Source organism: Chiloscyllium plagiosum, chromosome 26, assembly GCF_004010195.1.
Source record: "Chiloscyllium plagiosum isolate BGI_BamShark_2017 chromosome 26, ASM401019v2, whole genome shotgun sequence".
Taxonomy (NCBI): domain Eukaryota; kingdom Metazoa; phylum Chordata; class Chondrichthyes; order Orectolobiformes; family Hemiscylliidae; genus Chiloscyllium; species Chiloscyllium plagiosum.
This window is the reverse complement of record NC_057735.1, coordinates 17,987,835-18,000,947: the sequence shown is the minus strand read 5'-3', so window position 1 is coordinate 18,000,947 and position 13,113 is coordinate 17,987,835. Positions and strand designations below refer to the sequence as shown.

Sequence of the window (13,113 nt, the reverse complement as noted above, 5' to 3'; positions counted from 1 at the left end):
GCAAACTCCACACAGGCAATTGCCAAAGCTGGAAAGAACTTGGGTCCTTGGTGCTTTGAGGCAGCGGTGCTAACCATTGTGGCGCCCATAAAAATCAGAGCACCCCAGATGGGACTTGAACCCACGATCTCTCCCACCCTGGGAAAGAGACTCCAATTATCCACCCTATCCATTCCTCTCAATTTTATGTACTTCTATCAGATTACTCCTCAGCATCCAATGATCTCGCAAAAAAAACAAGTTTGTCCAACCTCTCCTTTTCGCTAATACACTCCAATCCAGCAAACTTGCTGGTAAACCTCTTCTGTACCTTCTCCAAAACCTCTACATCCTTCCTACAGTGTGGCGACCAGAACTGTGCATAGTACTTCCAATGTGGCCTAACCAAAGTCTTAAACAGTTTCAACAATGACTTACCAACTTTAATACTCAATGTCCTGACTGATGAAGGCAAGCATGCTGTTTACCTTCTTCACCACTTTATCCATTTATGTTGCCATTTTTCAGGGATTTATGGACTGGACCCCAAGATCTTTCTGGATCTCAATGCTCCTGAGGGTCCATCCATTTACAGTATACTTTCTTCCTGTATTTGTCCTCCGAAAATGCATCACTTTGCACTTGTCCAGATTAAACTCCATCTGCCATTTCTTTGCCCAACTATCCAACTGATCTATATCCTATTGCATTCTTTAATATCCTTCTTCACTATCCACAACTCCACCATTTTTGTGTCATTTACAAACACACTAATCAGATCACTGAAATTTTCATCCAATTCATTTATATATATTACAAACAACAGAGGTCCCAACATTGATCCTTGCAGAGCACAGCTGGTCACAGACCAGAGAAACACCCCTTCACAATTACCTCTGTCTTTTATGGCCAAGCCAATTTGGTATCCAACTTGCCAACTCATCATGGATTCCACATGACTTGATCTTGTCAAATACTTTAGTAAATTCCTGTAGAGAACATCCACTATCTTTCCCTCATCAATTATCTTCAAGTTTGTGAGACAAGATCTCCCCTGCATAAAGTCATGCTGACTACCCAGAATAAGTTCATTCTTCTCCAAAAACAAGTAAATCCTGTCCCTAAGAATCTTCTCAAATAGATTTTCCCACCACTGATGTAAGGCTTACTGCCCTTCAATATTCTACCATATCCCAGTAGCTCTTTTTAAACAAAAGGAACAACATTGGCTGTTTTCCACTCTCCGGGACTTCACCTGTGGCTGAAGAGGATAGAAAGATCTCAGCAATCTCCTTCCTTTGCTCCTTTAATATCCTGGGATAGATACCATCAGGCCCCAAGGACTTATCTACCTCAATGTTTTTCAAGACCCAATAACTCCTCTTCATTAATATCAACATGCCTTAGCACAAACAAACCTTTCTCGAAACTTACCACGTCTTTCTCCTTGGTGAATACCAAAGTGAAGTACTCATTAACGACCTCACCCACTTCCTCTAGCTCCACAATAAATTCCTTCTTTTGTCCTTGAGTGAATTGTTAAGTTTGCAGAAGGCACAAAGATAGGTAGAGGGACAGGTAGCATTGAGGAGCTGGGGAGGCTGCAGAAGGATTTGGACAGGTTAGCAAGTGGGCAAAGAAGTGGCAGATAGAATACAACGTGGGAAAGTGAGGTCATGTAATTTGGTAGGAAGAATGGAAGCATGGAATATTTTCTAAATTGGGAGAAAATTTAGAAGTCTGAAATGCAAAGAGACTTGAGAGTTCTAGTTCAGGATTCTCTCAAGGTAAACTTGCAGGTTAAGTCAATAGTTAGGAAGGCAAATGCAATGATGGCATTTATTTTGAGAGGACTTGAATATAAAAGCAGGAATGTACCTGAGGTTCTATAAGGGTCTGGTCACACCATATTTTGAGTATTGTGCACAGTTTTTGGCCCCATATCTTAGGAAGGATATAATGGCCTTGGAGTGTGTTCAGAGGAAGTTTACGAGAATCATCCCAGGAATGAAAAGCTTTACATATGAGGAATGTTTGAGGACTCTGGGTCTATACTCGATGGAGTTTAGAAGGATGAGGGAAGATCTAATTGAAACTTACAGAATAATGAATGGCCTGGACAGAGTGGATGTCAGGAAGATGTTTCCATTGGTAAGAGAGACTAGGACCCGAGGGCACAGCATTAGAGTAAAGGGAAGACCTTTTAGAACAGAGGTAGGGAGAAACTTCTTCAGCCAGAGAGTTGTGAATCTATGGAATTCACTGCCACAGATGGCTGTGAAGGCCAGGTCATTGAGTATATTTAATACAGAAATAGATAGGTTCTTGATTGTCAAGGGGTAGGAGAATGGGGTTGAGAAACTTATCAGCTATGATTGAATGGCGAAGCAGACTCAATGGGCTGACTGGCCTAATTTATGCTCCATTCTTATGATCTTATTCTTTCCATAGTTATCCTCTTGCTCCTAATATATGTATAAAATGCCTTGGGATTCTCCTTAATCCTACTTGCCAAGGACATTGCACAGCACTTTCTAGCCTTCTTTTTAAAGTTCTTTTCAGCTTCTTTAATAATAGATTAGTAATTGATTTAATTGCTGCTTTAATATAATGAACAGATGAATTCACTTTATGTTCATCTAATAATATCAACAAAAATAATTTATGGGTTTATGTAAATTCTCAAATCCATATTGCCTCTCATATAGAAAGAATAAGAAAATGAAGAACATTCAGCGCTCAAAATATATCAGGACAGTGGCCAACTCACCCAAATTGCCCTGAAGATTCAGTCATGGGGTTGGCAACTGGAGAAAAATCATCCCATACTCATGAGAAACAGAATCTGCAAGGAGCTGTTTGTCCAATCACAAATTCCCTTTCTCCCTTTCCCAAAGGCAGAATGTGTGATTGGAGGAACAGCACTGGTGGGAGAGCGGGAACCTGTGATTGGGTGAGCTAGATGTGTTGCTAGGCACAACATCCAGCAAACTTTCAGGAGGTTGGAGTAATGGATATTCAGAGAGTTGATTACCCATTGAGGCATAGCCTGACTGTCAGCCAGGCAACAGGCAAGGCCCAAGTGTTCACTGGATGGGTGGTAGATGGAAGGAGTAGGAAGTGGTAAGAGACAGAGTGTGAGATTCACAGACAACAGAAGCTGCTACTTTCATCCACCCTGCGCTTATTATTTAATAGTATCCCTTTTAAACCCTCTGTTAGTGTAATTCCTTATCCAACTTTAGCAAACAGACACACGCACTTGAATTATTGTACAGAAATGTTTGATGTACTTGCAAGGTATCTTGTTGAATTTTTAATTATAAAAAGGTCCCGTGTACCCTGAGTGTTCTGGTTGGGGGTATGGGGTGGTGGGGGAAGCTGTCGGAGGTAAGGAAAAGCAGGGCTCTGGGTGTTATACTGAAGAGGGCTAATTACAATTGGCAGCAACATTGCTCTTGATAATAGGATCTCCATAATGTTTTCAAAAATAAGTGAGAACTACAGCATGCCATTGACATTTTTACCCAGTTAAGGAACCAAGTCTTCCATGCCTCTTGTGTTTTAAAGAATGCTGCATCCAAATTTATCTTAAGTGAACAATAATTAAAATGTTCCAGTAGATGACTCTACAACATTAGACAAGGTCATTGATGGTCATAATTTAAAGCCACAACATGATGGTAAACAACTGCTCAAGGGCCCAAACTAAAGTTTATCAAAAGCTTTAAAAGTGCTCATTATTGAACCATCAAAGGAACTGGCTGATCAAATGCTCAATAGCATTAAGTGTTTGCACAAAAATATTGCTGGCTCTAAACTAAGGATCTTATGATTATTGGTGATGTTTCTTCAAAAGATCAGCTAGCTATCCTGGAACAAGAAGCAAATATTGTGTATGGTGGGGACAAAACATAAATGCAGACCACATTGTTACTACATGACTGCTTCATCCAATTTGGAGTCTATGAAAGTGAAAAGTAAGGCACTGAAGATGAAAAGGTAACCGTCTCACAAAGAACTCGAGAAAGAGAAAAACAGACCCCCAGTGATACTTAAACAGGAAAGAACAGTTTTGCTGATCTTCAATATGAAACACTTACATCATTGTAGCACCAATGTAATTGAATTACAGCATGCACTGATTGTACTGTTTATTTACTCTTACTGTATTGCAGCTTTTACAAATCATGAAAGTTTATTAATGCAATGCAGTTCAGTTAGACCTTTTAGACAGGTCATTCTATTAGTTTTAATATATTCTACTTCTTGCTTTGTGACAGTACAATCAGTTCATGGAAGTAGGAAAGGGCATAGAGTGCAGTGAATGAGATTGTAGCCCAACTTTGCATATGCACTGTTTGTTACCTTTAAACAGAAAGCTACTGTGTTTTTTCACCTGTGATAATTAAGAGTTTAGAATGCTGATTACATACATGTTAGGAAATCTTTAATTGTGTTGATGAGGGTCTTGATGTCTGCAATGTTGTTGTGCATCTGATCTTTGGCTGAGACAATTTGACTTGTCAAACGCAGAGTGTGGTTTTTCATTTGTTGTGCTTTTTGGTCGGTATTTTCAAGCTGGAAATAAACATGGCTTAAATTATATCCACATTTTCCACTAACGATGCTTTCACAATTTGGTATCAGTGTCATGACCTTGCCAGTTGAAAATAACCAAGTAATAATCAGAGTATTAAGTATTTGCAGTTGTTTTAAAATTCAGTTGTTGATTAAAGTAGCAAAAATTGCAATTCCACCAGAAATAACTTTTAAGGAAAACAATTGTATGTTGCTTCTGAAAGATATATGAAGGAAATATTATATAACAGAATATTTCATATGTTCTGAATATTGTAGAAAATATTGATACCCGTTTGGTGAGTTGTGTTATTCTGTAGGAGATATCGGGTAGGGAGGTACTTCCTCTCTCAGCATCTTCAATAGCTTTCTCAGCCAGATGACGCGTTCCCTGGCAGTTGATACCCTCGCATGTTGCAGGACAAAGGTCACCATGGCACTTTTCTGGAGTGCAAGGCTCCTCCCTAGATCCACCACAGACCTGAAGAAGCATCATCATAGTTCATAGATCATAAAACTAGTAATAAATCTTCAACAACAACAAACACATTCACAATAAGATTATTTAAAATAGGCTTTGCAATGTTCTAAAAGGAAAATCTTTCAGATTTTCACAGCTCCTGGTGCATGAGTCTGTAGGCTGGTTGCAATATTTGAATTGTTACAAGTTATGAAGAACCTAAGTTTGCACCTCCATGAGGTTCATTAACTAGAAGCAAAATTCAGCAAAGTGCTTGTGCTCCGATTTAATGCTCTACACGAATAAACTTTCTGCCAATAATTTCTGAATTACATACTAATTGAACTGGATGCAGTTACATTCATGTTTCCAGGGCTAAATAATGAAGTCATGTTTACATTACTCCATCCAAACTAAGCACTGGTTCTTCATGTGGATGAAACTCAGGAGGTTGGACTCTTTGAAAATTCTAGAACGATATAATACTTTTACTGTGTTTTGGATGTAGGTTTGCTCACTGAGCTGAAAGATTCATATCCAGACATTTCGTTACCTTACTAGGTAACATCCTCAGTGGACTTCATGCAAAGCAATGCTGAAAATTCCTGCTTTCTATTTATATGTTTGGACTTCTTAGGGTCGGTGATGTTATTTCCTGTGGTGAAGTCACTTCCTGTTCCTTTTCTCAGGGGGTGGTAGATGGGGTCTAACTCGATGTGTTTGTTGATAGAGTTTTGGTTGGAATGCCATGCTTCTAGGAATTCTCATGCGTGTCTTTGTTTGGCTTGTCCTAGAATGGATGTATTGTCCCATTCGAACTGTGTATCATTGTGCTCTTGGAAATTGGAGCTCTTGTGAAGAATTAGACATTCAGTTTCAAATTAAACAAATGTAATCAAGGTTGAAAGTAACAAATCACAAACAGAATGCTTTAGTGGTGTCGCTCTTAAGTTCAGATGTAAAATGACGTGTAAGTGAACCACATAACAGGAGAAATATATTGAAAGATGTTGTGTTGTGTCTGTTATGACAGTTGACTGAGAAAATAAATGGTCAGAAGCCCTGTGCACTGTGAATGTAATTACATTGTCTAAATTGTCAACATTTTCCTGGACAAATACAAATATGTCAATTCAATTGCTTTTTGAAATATTCATATACCTGAATGGAACAGATAATGCCACTATTATAGCTGCAAATTCTACCTGCTACCAAATGCTCTTTGTGCTAATTAACATATTCTACTATTAAAATGCCCACTTACTTTGTTGATGAGAGGATTTATATTGGGAGATTTCAGACCATCTTTCAGCTTCTCCAGGTTATTCCTATTGTCTGTGTTTAAATGTTTAGTAAGCTGGTTTGCAGTTAACCGTGCTTCTCTAGATTTAAGAATGGTAGGTTCCACGCGAACAACCCTGTCTTTTGCTTTTCCAGACCGTAGATACGATGAAAGAATGTTGTTGAAAGTACCTGGTGGAAATATAAATCATCAGTATCATTAATATAGATATTCTGTGTTCAGGCGTCACTGTTCAGAAGAAAGGTGAATTGTTTCTTGGAAATGGTTGCTGGGCCCTTTGCTGAAATATTTGAACCATCGATAGTCACAGATGAGGTGCCGGAACACTGGAGGTTGGCTAGTGTGGTGCCACTATTTAAGAAAGGTGGTAAGGACAAGCCAGGAACTATAGACCAGTGAGCCTGCTGTCAGTGGTGGGCAAGTTGTTGGAGGGAATCCTGAGGGACAGGATGTATATGTATTTGGAAAGGTAAGGACTAATTAGGGATAGTCAACATGGCTTTGTGCATGGGAAATCGTATCTCACAAATGATTGAGTTTTTTGAAGAAGTAACAAAGAGGACTGATGAGGGCAGAGTGATAGACATGATCTATATGGACTTCAGTAAGGCATTCGACAAGATTCCCCATGGGATACTGGTTAACAAGGTTAGATCTCATGAAATACAGGGAGAACTAGCCATTTGGATACAGAACTGGCTCAAAGGTAGAAGACAGAGGGTGGTGGTGGAGGGTTGTTTTTCAGGGATCGGTGCTGGGTCTACTACTTTTCATCATTTATATCAATGATTTGGATGTGAGCTTAAGAGGTATAGTTAGTAAGTTTGCAGATGACGCCAAAATTGGAGGTGCCGTGAGCAGTGAAGAAAGTTACCTTAGATTACAACAGGATCTTGACCAGATGGGCCAATGGGCTGAGGAGTGCCAGATGGAGTTCAATTTAGGTAAATGCAAGGTGCTGCATTTTGGGAAAGCAAATCTTAGCAGGACTTATACACTTAATGGTAAGGTCCTAGGGAGCGTTGCTGAACAAAGAGACCTTGGAGTGCAAGTTCATAGCTCCTTGAAAGTGGAGTCGCAGATAGATAGGACAGTGAAGAAGGCATTTGCTATGCTTTCCTTTATTGGTCAGAGTATTGAGTACAGGAGTTGGGAGGTCACGTTGTCACTATACAGGACTTTGGTTAAGCCACTTTTGGAATATTGCGTGCAATTCTAGTCCTTCCTATAAGAAGGATATTGTGAAACTTGAAAGGATTCAGTTCAGATTTACAAGGATGTTGCCAGGGTTGGAGGATTTGAGCTATAGGGAGAGGTTGAGTAGGCTAGGGCTGTTTTCCACAAAGCGTCAGAGACCGAGGGGTGACCTTACAGAGGTTTATAACATCATGAGGGGCATGGATAGGTAAACAGACAAGGTCTTTTCCCTGGGGTGTGCAAGTCCAGAACTAGAGGGCACAAGGTCTTTTCCCTGGGGTGTGCAAGTCCAGAAGTAGAGGGCATAGATTTAGGGTGAGAGGGGAAAGATACAAAAGAGACCTAAGGGGCAACTTATTCACACAGAGTGTGATGTATGTGTGGAATGGGCTGCCAGAGGAAGTGATGGAGGCTAGGACAATTGTAACATTTAAAAGGCATCTGGATGGGTATATGAATAGGAAGGGTTTAAAGGGATATGGGCCGGGTGCTGGCAGTTGGGACTGGATTGGGTTGGGATACCTGGTCAACATGGACAGATTGGACCGAAGGGTCTGTTTCCATGCTGTACATCTCTATGACTCTATGAATCAAATTCCCTCATTTGTGAGTTTTTCTCATAGACTTAAGCTCCTATCCACACCACCCTCTGGGGAATAACTACCATATTCCCAGGAATCTGCCAATACTGCACCATTCTACTCTCAGAACTATGGTGCAGAGAGATCCTGATGCAGGGATATTGCTTCAATTCTCCCTCATCTCACTGAAAGGTGCCTCCTGACGCAGTGACTGAGACTGAAAGCTCCTAATGTTAGGCGGAGAAACGTTTCTAACCCTTTGGTGCATTATACGAACACAGCAATATCCAGACTCACAAGACTAAATAACTGCAAACAATATTCCTTTCCAAGCATCTGTTCTGTCTTTCTTGTCTCACAGATGCCATTTGTTCTTTGATATCTGGCATGTGGCCTCTTGTCAAGATGAGTTTTAATGTGACCATTTATGCTTTATTCTAATCTGTGCGACACCAATAAAAAGGATAGCCCAATCCTGTCATCCATCTTCATACATCTTCTCAATAAGTCATTGCATCCTGAGCATCCTGCTGCAGAATACCTGACTGGTTTGTTATCACTTTTTTGAGTGCCCATTAGGCTCGGATGCTGCCTGATTGCTGTGCTCTTCCAGCACCACTGATCCAGAATCTGGTTTCCAGCATCTGCAGTCATTGTTTTTACCTCAGAAATTAATAACCCTAGATAAATATATAGATGGGCATGTAGATATTATATAGTAGGGTAGTATTGGGTGACACTTGGTTGAGGTTTAAAGGGTTGAAACAAAATACATTGAACATAAGCATTACCCAGAACAGTGCATAGAAGAGACAGGAGCCATTTTGCTATAAAAAGGGACATAATCATGGCAATGCATGTAAAAGTAGGCACTTGTTAATATCACAGAGAAACAATTACAAATGGGAACACTTTGCATTTTTAATTGATATGGTCACTAGAAATGGGCACAACAGGAGGTTAATTAGACTTGGAATAGAAAGCATTTATCCTAACTAGAAACGGGTTCAACCCTTGAATGACATATCAATGTTGTAACTGTCTGATACAGATTATGGTCAGGTAATCATATAGTATCCTGCAAAGTGGTTAAGTACGGAAAGAAACTTTTGTTCATTGAACAGCCTCTCTCAAGCTGTATCCCTGTATGCATATGATCAAATAAAGCCTTTTCCTTGTTTGGACTCTAATTTGTCACTGTGTCGAATCTCACTTTCAGCAATATTTCTTAGCCAGCAATAAAGATGATCTAACTCAACCCAAACTGAGATTAAGCTAAAACTTTCTGGATTCCTATGTTCTCATCCATTCTTTTAATCTCACCATTTGCTTCCTATTCAAAAGACCCTCTGATCTTTCACCCCACTTCCACCAAACTTCCTGCCCCCCAAAACAAGTACCCTTCCCCTCCACCACCATAACCAGCGCCCCAAACCCCGACTCCCACTCCAATTCTGAATGATCTGTCCTCAGCAAAGAGCTCAGCTCCATTCCCTTATGCACTTACTTCGATGAATTTTGAACTGAGCACCACATTCAGCTGCTTTTCCATCATCATTGCCTCTGTGCCCATTTTGTGACTGGGCATCCTCCATTAGCAGAGATTAACTTTTTACTTAGCTCCTGTTTTCTCTCTTTATCTGGAACCCTGCCTCAATCTTTTAATTGAGAACTGCCAACGTGACATTCGCTATCTCATGTTCACTGCTCCCTTATAAACTGTAACCCTTTACCATGTACCATCCTGGTCTATTCCACACTCTGGTCTTCACCATCAAAGGATACCACTGTCATTAAATGATACTTTAGGTTAAAACATATCTGCTCTTAGATTATGAATGATGAAAAACTGGGCATTTACAAAAATAGAACAACAGCATAGCTTCCAGAACTTAATACCTTGAGTGCCTTGTGAGCCTTCACTGATGAAAATGTCAATTTTTTCTTGTGTGCTCTGTATTTGACTGTTGATGTTTTTTACATTATTGTTCAAGATATCCATTTCAGTACGTAGACGATAACTTTGATCCACAATATTGGTGTCAGAATTTATCTGGTCAGCTTCTGTCCTGTTTCCAAATAGAAAAAAACAGGCTGAGGAATAGGGTTCTGACTTAATACAGCATCATCAAACAGGGGAGTAGCGATACATGGACCCTACTGAACCTTGACATGTATTATCATGGAGCTCCCACATCTGTATTTTTTGCTCCAATCTCACTTGTAATACAGCTATAGCGAAAGATTGAACATCTTGACATAGATCAAACTGGGATTATTATACAACGAAGCTTGGTGTTGTTGCATCCTCATGCTCCAGACAGAGGCTTTTTTTAAAATTCAGGTTTTAAGATCAGTGATTCAGTCTAAATCCTTCAGTTGTGCTTAAACCAGATTATTATCAGAAAAGTGGAACTGCATGCCTGGGCTATCTTAAGAACAACTTCAAACCCCAGTGAAGTTATTGCATATACTCAGATCTTTAGAGGAGATTTTTTTCACCCAAAGGGTGGTGGGCATCTGGAACTCACAGCCTGTAATGTTGGCAGAGGCAGAAACCCCCAAATTTAAGAAGTATTTAGATGTACAGTTATAATGTCAAGGTACACAGGCTATGGGGCAAGTACTAGAAAATAGGATTGGAAAAGTTAGGTGGATGTTTTTGACCAGCATCGACAGGATGGGTGAAAGGCCCTTTTTCTATATTGTCGACCTCTCTGACTCTACTTTTGCCACAGGAAAAGCTTGTAACATGACACTCTGGGGATACATAGGTCCAGAATAGATTTATTATTTCTGTATGTCTTGCCATGCCTGAATCTGTTAATGTATTTATGTACGATGTTATAATTTGAAACTGTAATCACTGTTATGATTGCTTTGATCCCAGCTGATGGTACTATTGGACAAGTCAGATCCCAGAGTGAAATCTGGCTTTATGGATCATAGATTTATTCTTTTGCTTTGTTAGTTAATGTAGTAGTTAGTCACTGAGACATATTCACATGTGAATACAGATTTTCATTAACAATAGAAGTTTATTACACAAAAGAGCAGCACAATTAAAACTGTTATCTCACAGTGCCAGGAATCTGGGTTCAATTAGGGTGACTGTCTGTCTGTGTGAAGTTTGCATGTTCTCTCTGTGTCTGCGTGGGCTTCCTCTGAGTCCACTGGTTTCCTCCCACAATCCAAAGATGCACAGGTTATGTGGATTGGCTATGCTAAATTACCCTATAATGTCCAGGGAAATGTAGGTTAGGTGGGTTAGCCATGGGAAATACAGGGATAGGGTCAGGTGGATGAGTCTGGGTGGGATGCTTTTCAGAGGGTCAGTGTAGACTTGTTGGGCTGAATGGCCTGCTTTCACACTGTAGGGATTCTGTGAAGAAATAAAAGGATCAAACCTAACTATCTAAATATAGAAGACAATCAGCAAGATCCAAAATATCCATCAAAACAACATGTTGACGAGATTCCCAACACATACTCAAGTCCAGAGAAAACCCCCATCTCAACTATTTAACTATGTAGCTTCTTTACAATGGACTTTGGATACAGTTGAATGATTTCCAAATCTGCTGATGCAAACTTTTTCACAACTTTTTCTGAGAGACCAGTCGTAACCAGATAGTTTGAGTGGTTTCACTTAAAAGGTCTGCAGATTTCACACTAAATTTTCCTTGAGTCCTTGATTCAAAGCCTTAACAGAAAAACTGAATTTCTGATATTGTAGCACTTCCTCAGCACTGCACTCAAGTGTCAGCCTCGGTCATGTGCTCAAGTCTTAGTAGTGAATGCTTGAACTCATATCCTGCTAATTCAGGCACTGATGAACATAGTGATAAATAACCCGCTTCTGCCAGGATGAGGCATAAACATAATAAAAGGCACACATGGAGTAGGGCAACAAGGTGAAAATTAAAGTCCTGCATAGGAAGTGAGACTTAGATTTTATACTATGTTATAATTTGAAGTGTAACTGTTGCTGTGATTGTTAAGATTGACAATATGCAATGACAATGAAATGAGACTCAATGCACCCTACCTGAGCCGATTGTAGTTGTTGTACACATCTGTGATCGTGTTGTCTGTCACAGCTGGATTGCTAATGATTGCTTGAACTTGCTGCAGTTTGTTAGTGAGGCCACCTATCTCAGAATCATAATCATTTCCCCCTTGAGCCGGCAGCTTTGTGTTTACCAGGGCATTGTGTCGAATGTTCAATGTGCTTATTTGATTATCCACAATCTGGAAACATGGGTGACACTGGTTGCACTTTGGAAAGTCAGAGCAATATCCACGAAGCTGCTTGCACTCGTTACAGAGTACCCCTGTAACACCTGGACGACACAGGCATCGTCCTGTACTCTTGTCACATCCGCCAGTCACGGTACCTCTTTCATCACAATTGCACCCTGTCAGGACAGTAAGTTTCAAAGAGAATTGAATTAGTGCATCCAACTATCATCACATGGCACCAATGTTAATAACATAATTGTAACATAATCAAGACCAGAACAAGGTTTGACTTAATTTCCAACAATGGAAGACTTGTAGATGCTGATAGTTCCACCTTAATTTCTGCCATTTTTAGGAGGTCCGAGTTGGGAAATGGTTTAGTAATATCAAGAAATTTATCAGAAGGTATATTTCTGTTAGCACCCTTGCATGTTGTTATGCCTGCCTATATATGGAGGGTGATTTGTTAATGTTGCTAAAGAGACAGCAGGGGAGTTAAAAATTAAAGGGCTGGGTGAAAAAGAGAACATTAGGTGGTGTGGTGAGAAAGCAGGAGGTTGGCGTGAGGCTGCATGGATTTTGTTGAGAAAAACTCCTGCAAACATCTGATGGATTAGGCATTTCAAATTGGGGTTTTGTAATAAATTGTAATGAGCAAAATATCAGCACAGAATAAGGAGAGTGACATAATTTTACTAATAATTCCTATTAATTGTAGAATCCATGTCTTAACTGTTGCTCTCAATCAAACCATTACATGGAGCTCTTCT

General features: G+C 39.9%; 1 protein-coding gene across 2 annotated transcripts in view; it reads right to left on the bottom strand.

Moving 5' to 3' along the window:
* The window catches only part of LOC122563162 (laminin subunit beta-3-like), a 49,943-nt gene that overhangs the window by 7,939 nt on the left and 28,891 nt on the right, over positions 1-13,113 (bottom strand). For both annotated transcript variants that reach the window (XM_043716642.1, XM_043716643.1), the window contains exons 13-17: positions 12,150-12,519; positions 10,001-10,170; positions 6,285-6,493; positions 4,853-5,041; positions 4,416-4,560 (exon numbers count right to left, since the gene is read on the bottom strand). In XM_043716642.1, coding sequence (XP_043572577.1) covers positions 4,416-4,560; positions 4,853-5,041; positions 6,285-6,493; positions 10,001-10,170; positions 12,150-12,519 — 1,083 coding nt within the window. The remainder of the gene's footprint in view (positions 1-4,415; positions 4,561-4,852; positions 5,042-6,284; positions 6,494-10,000; positions 10,171-12,149; positions 12,520-13,113) is intronic.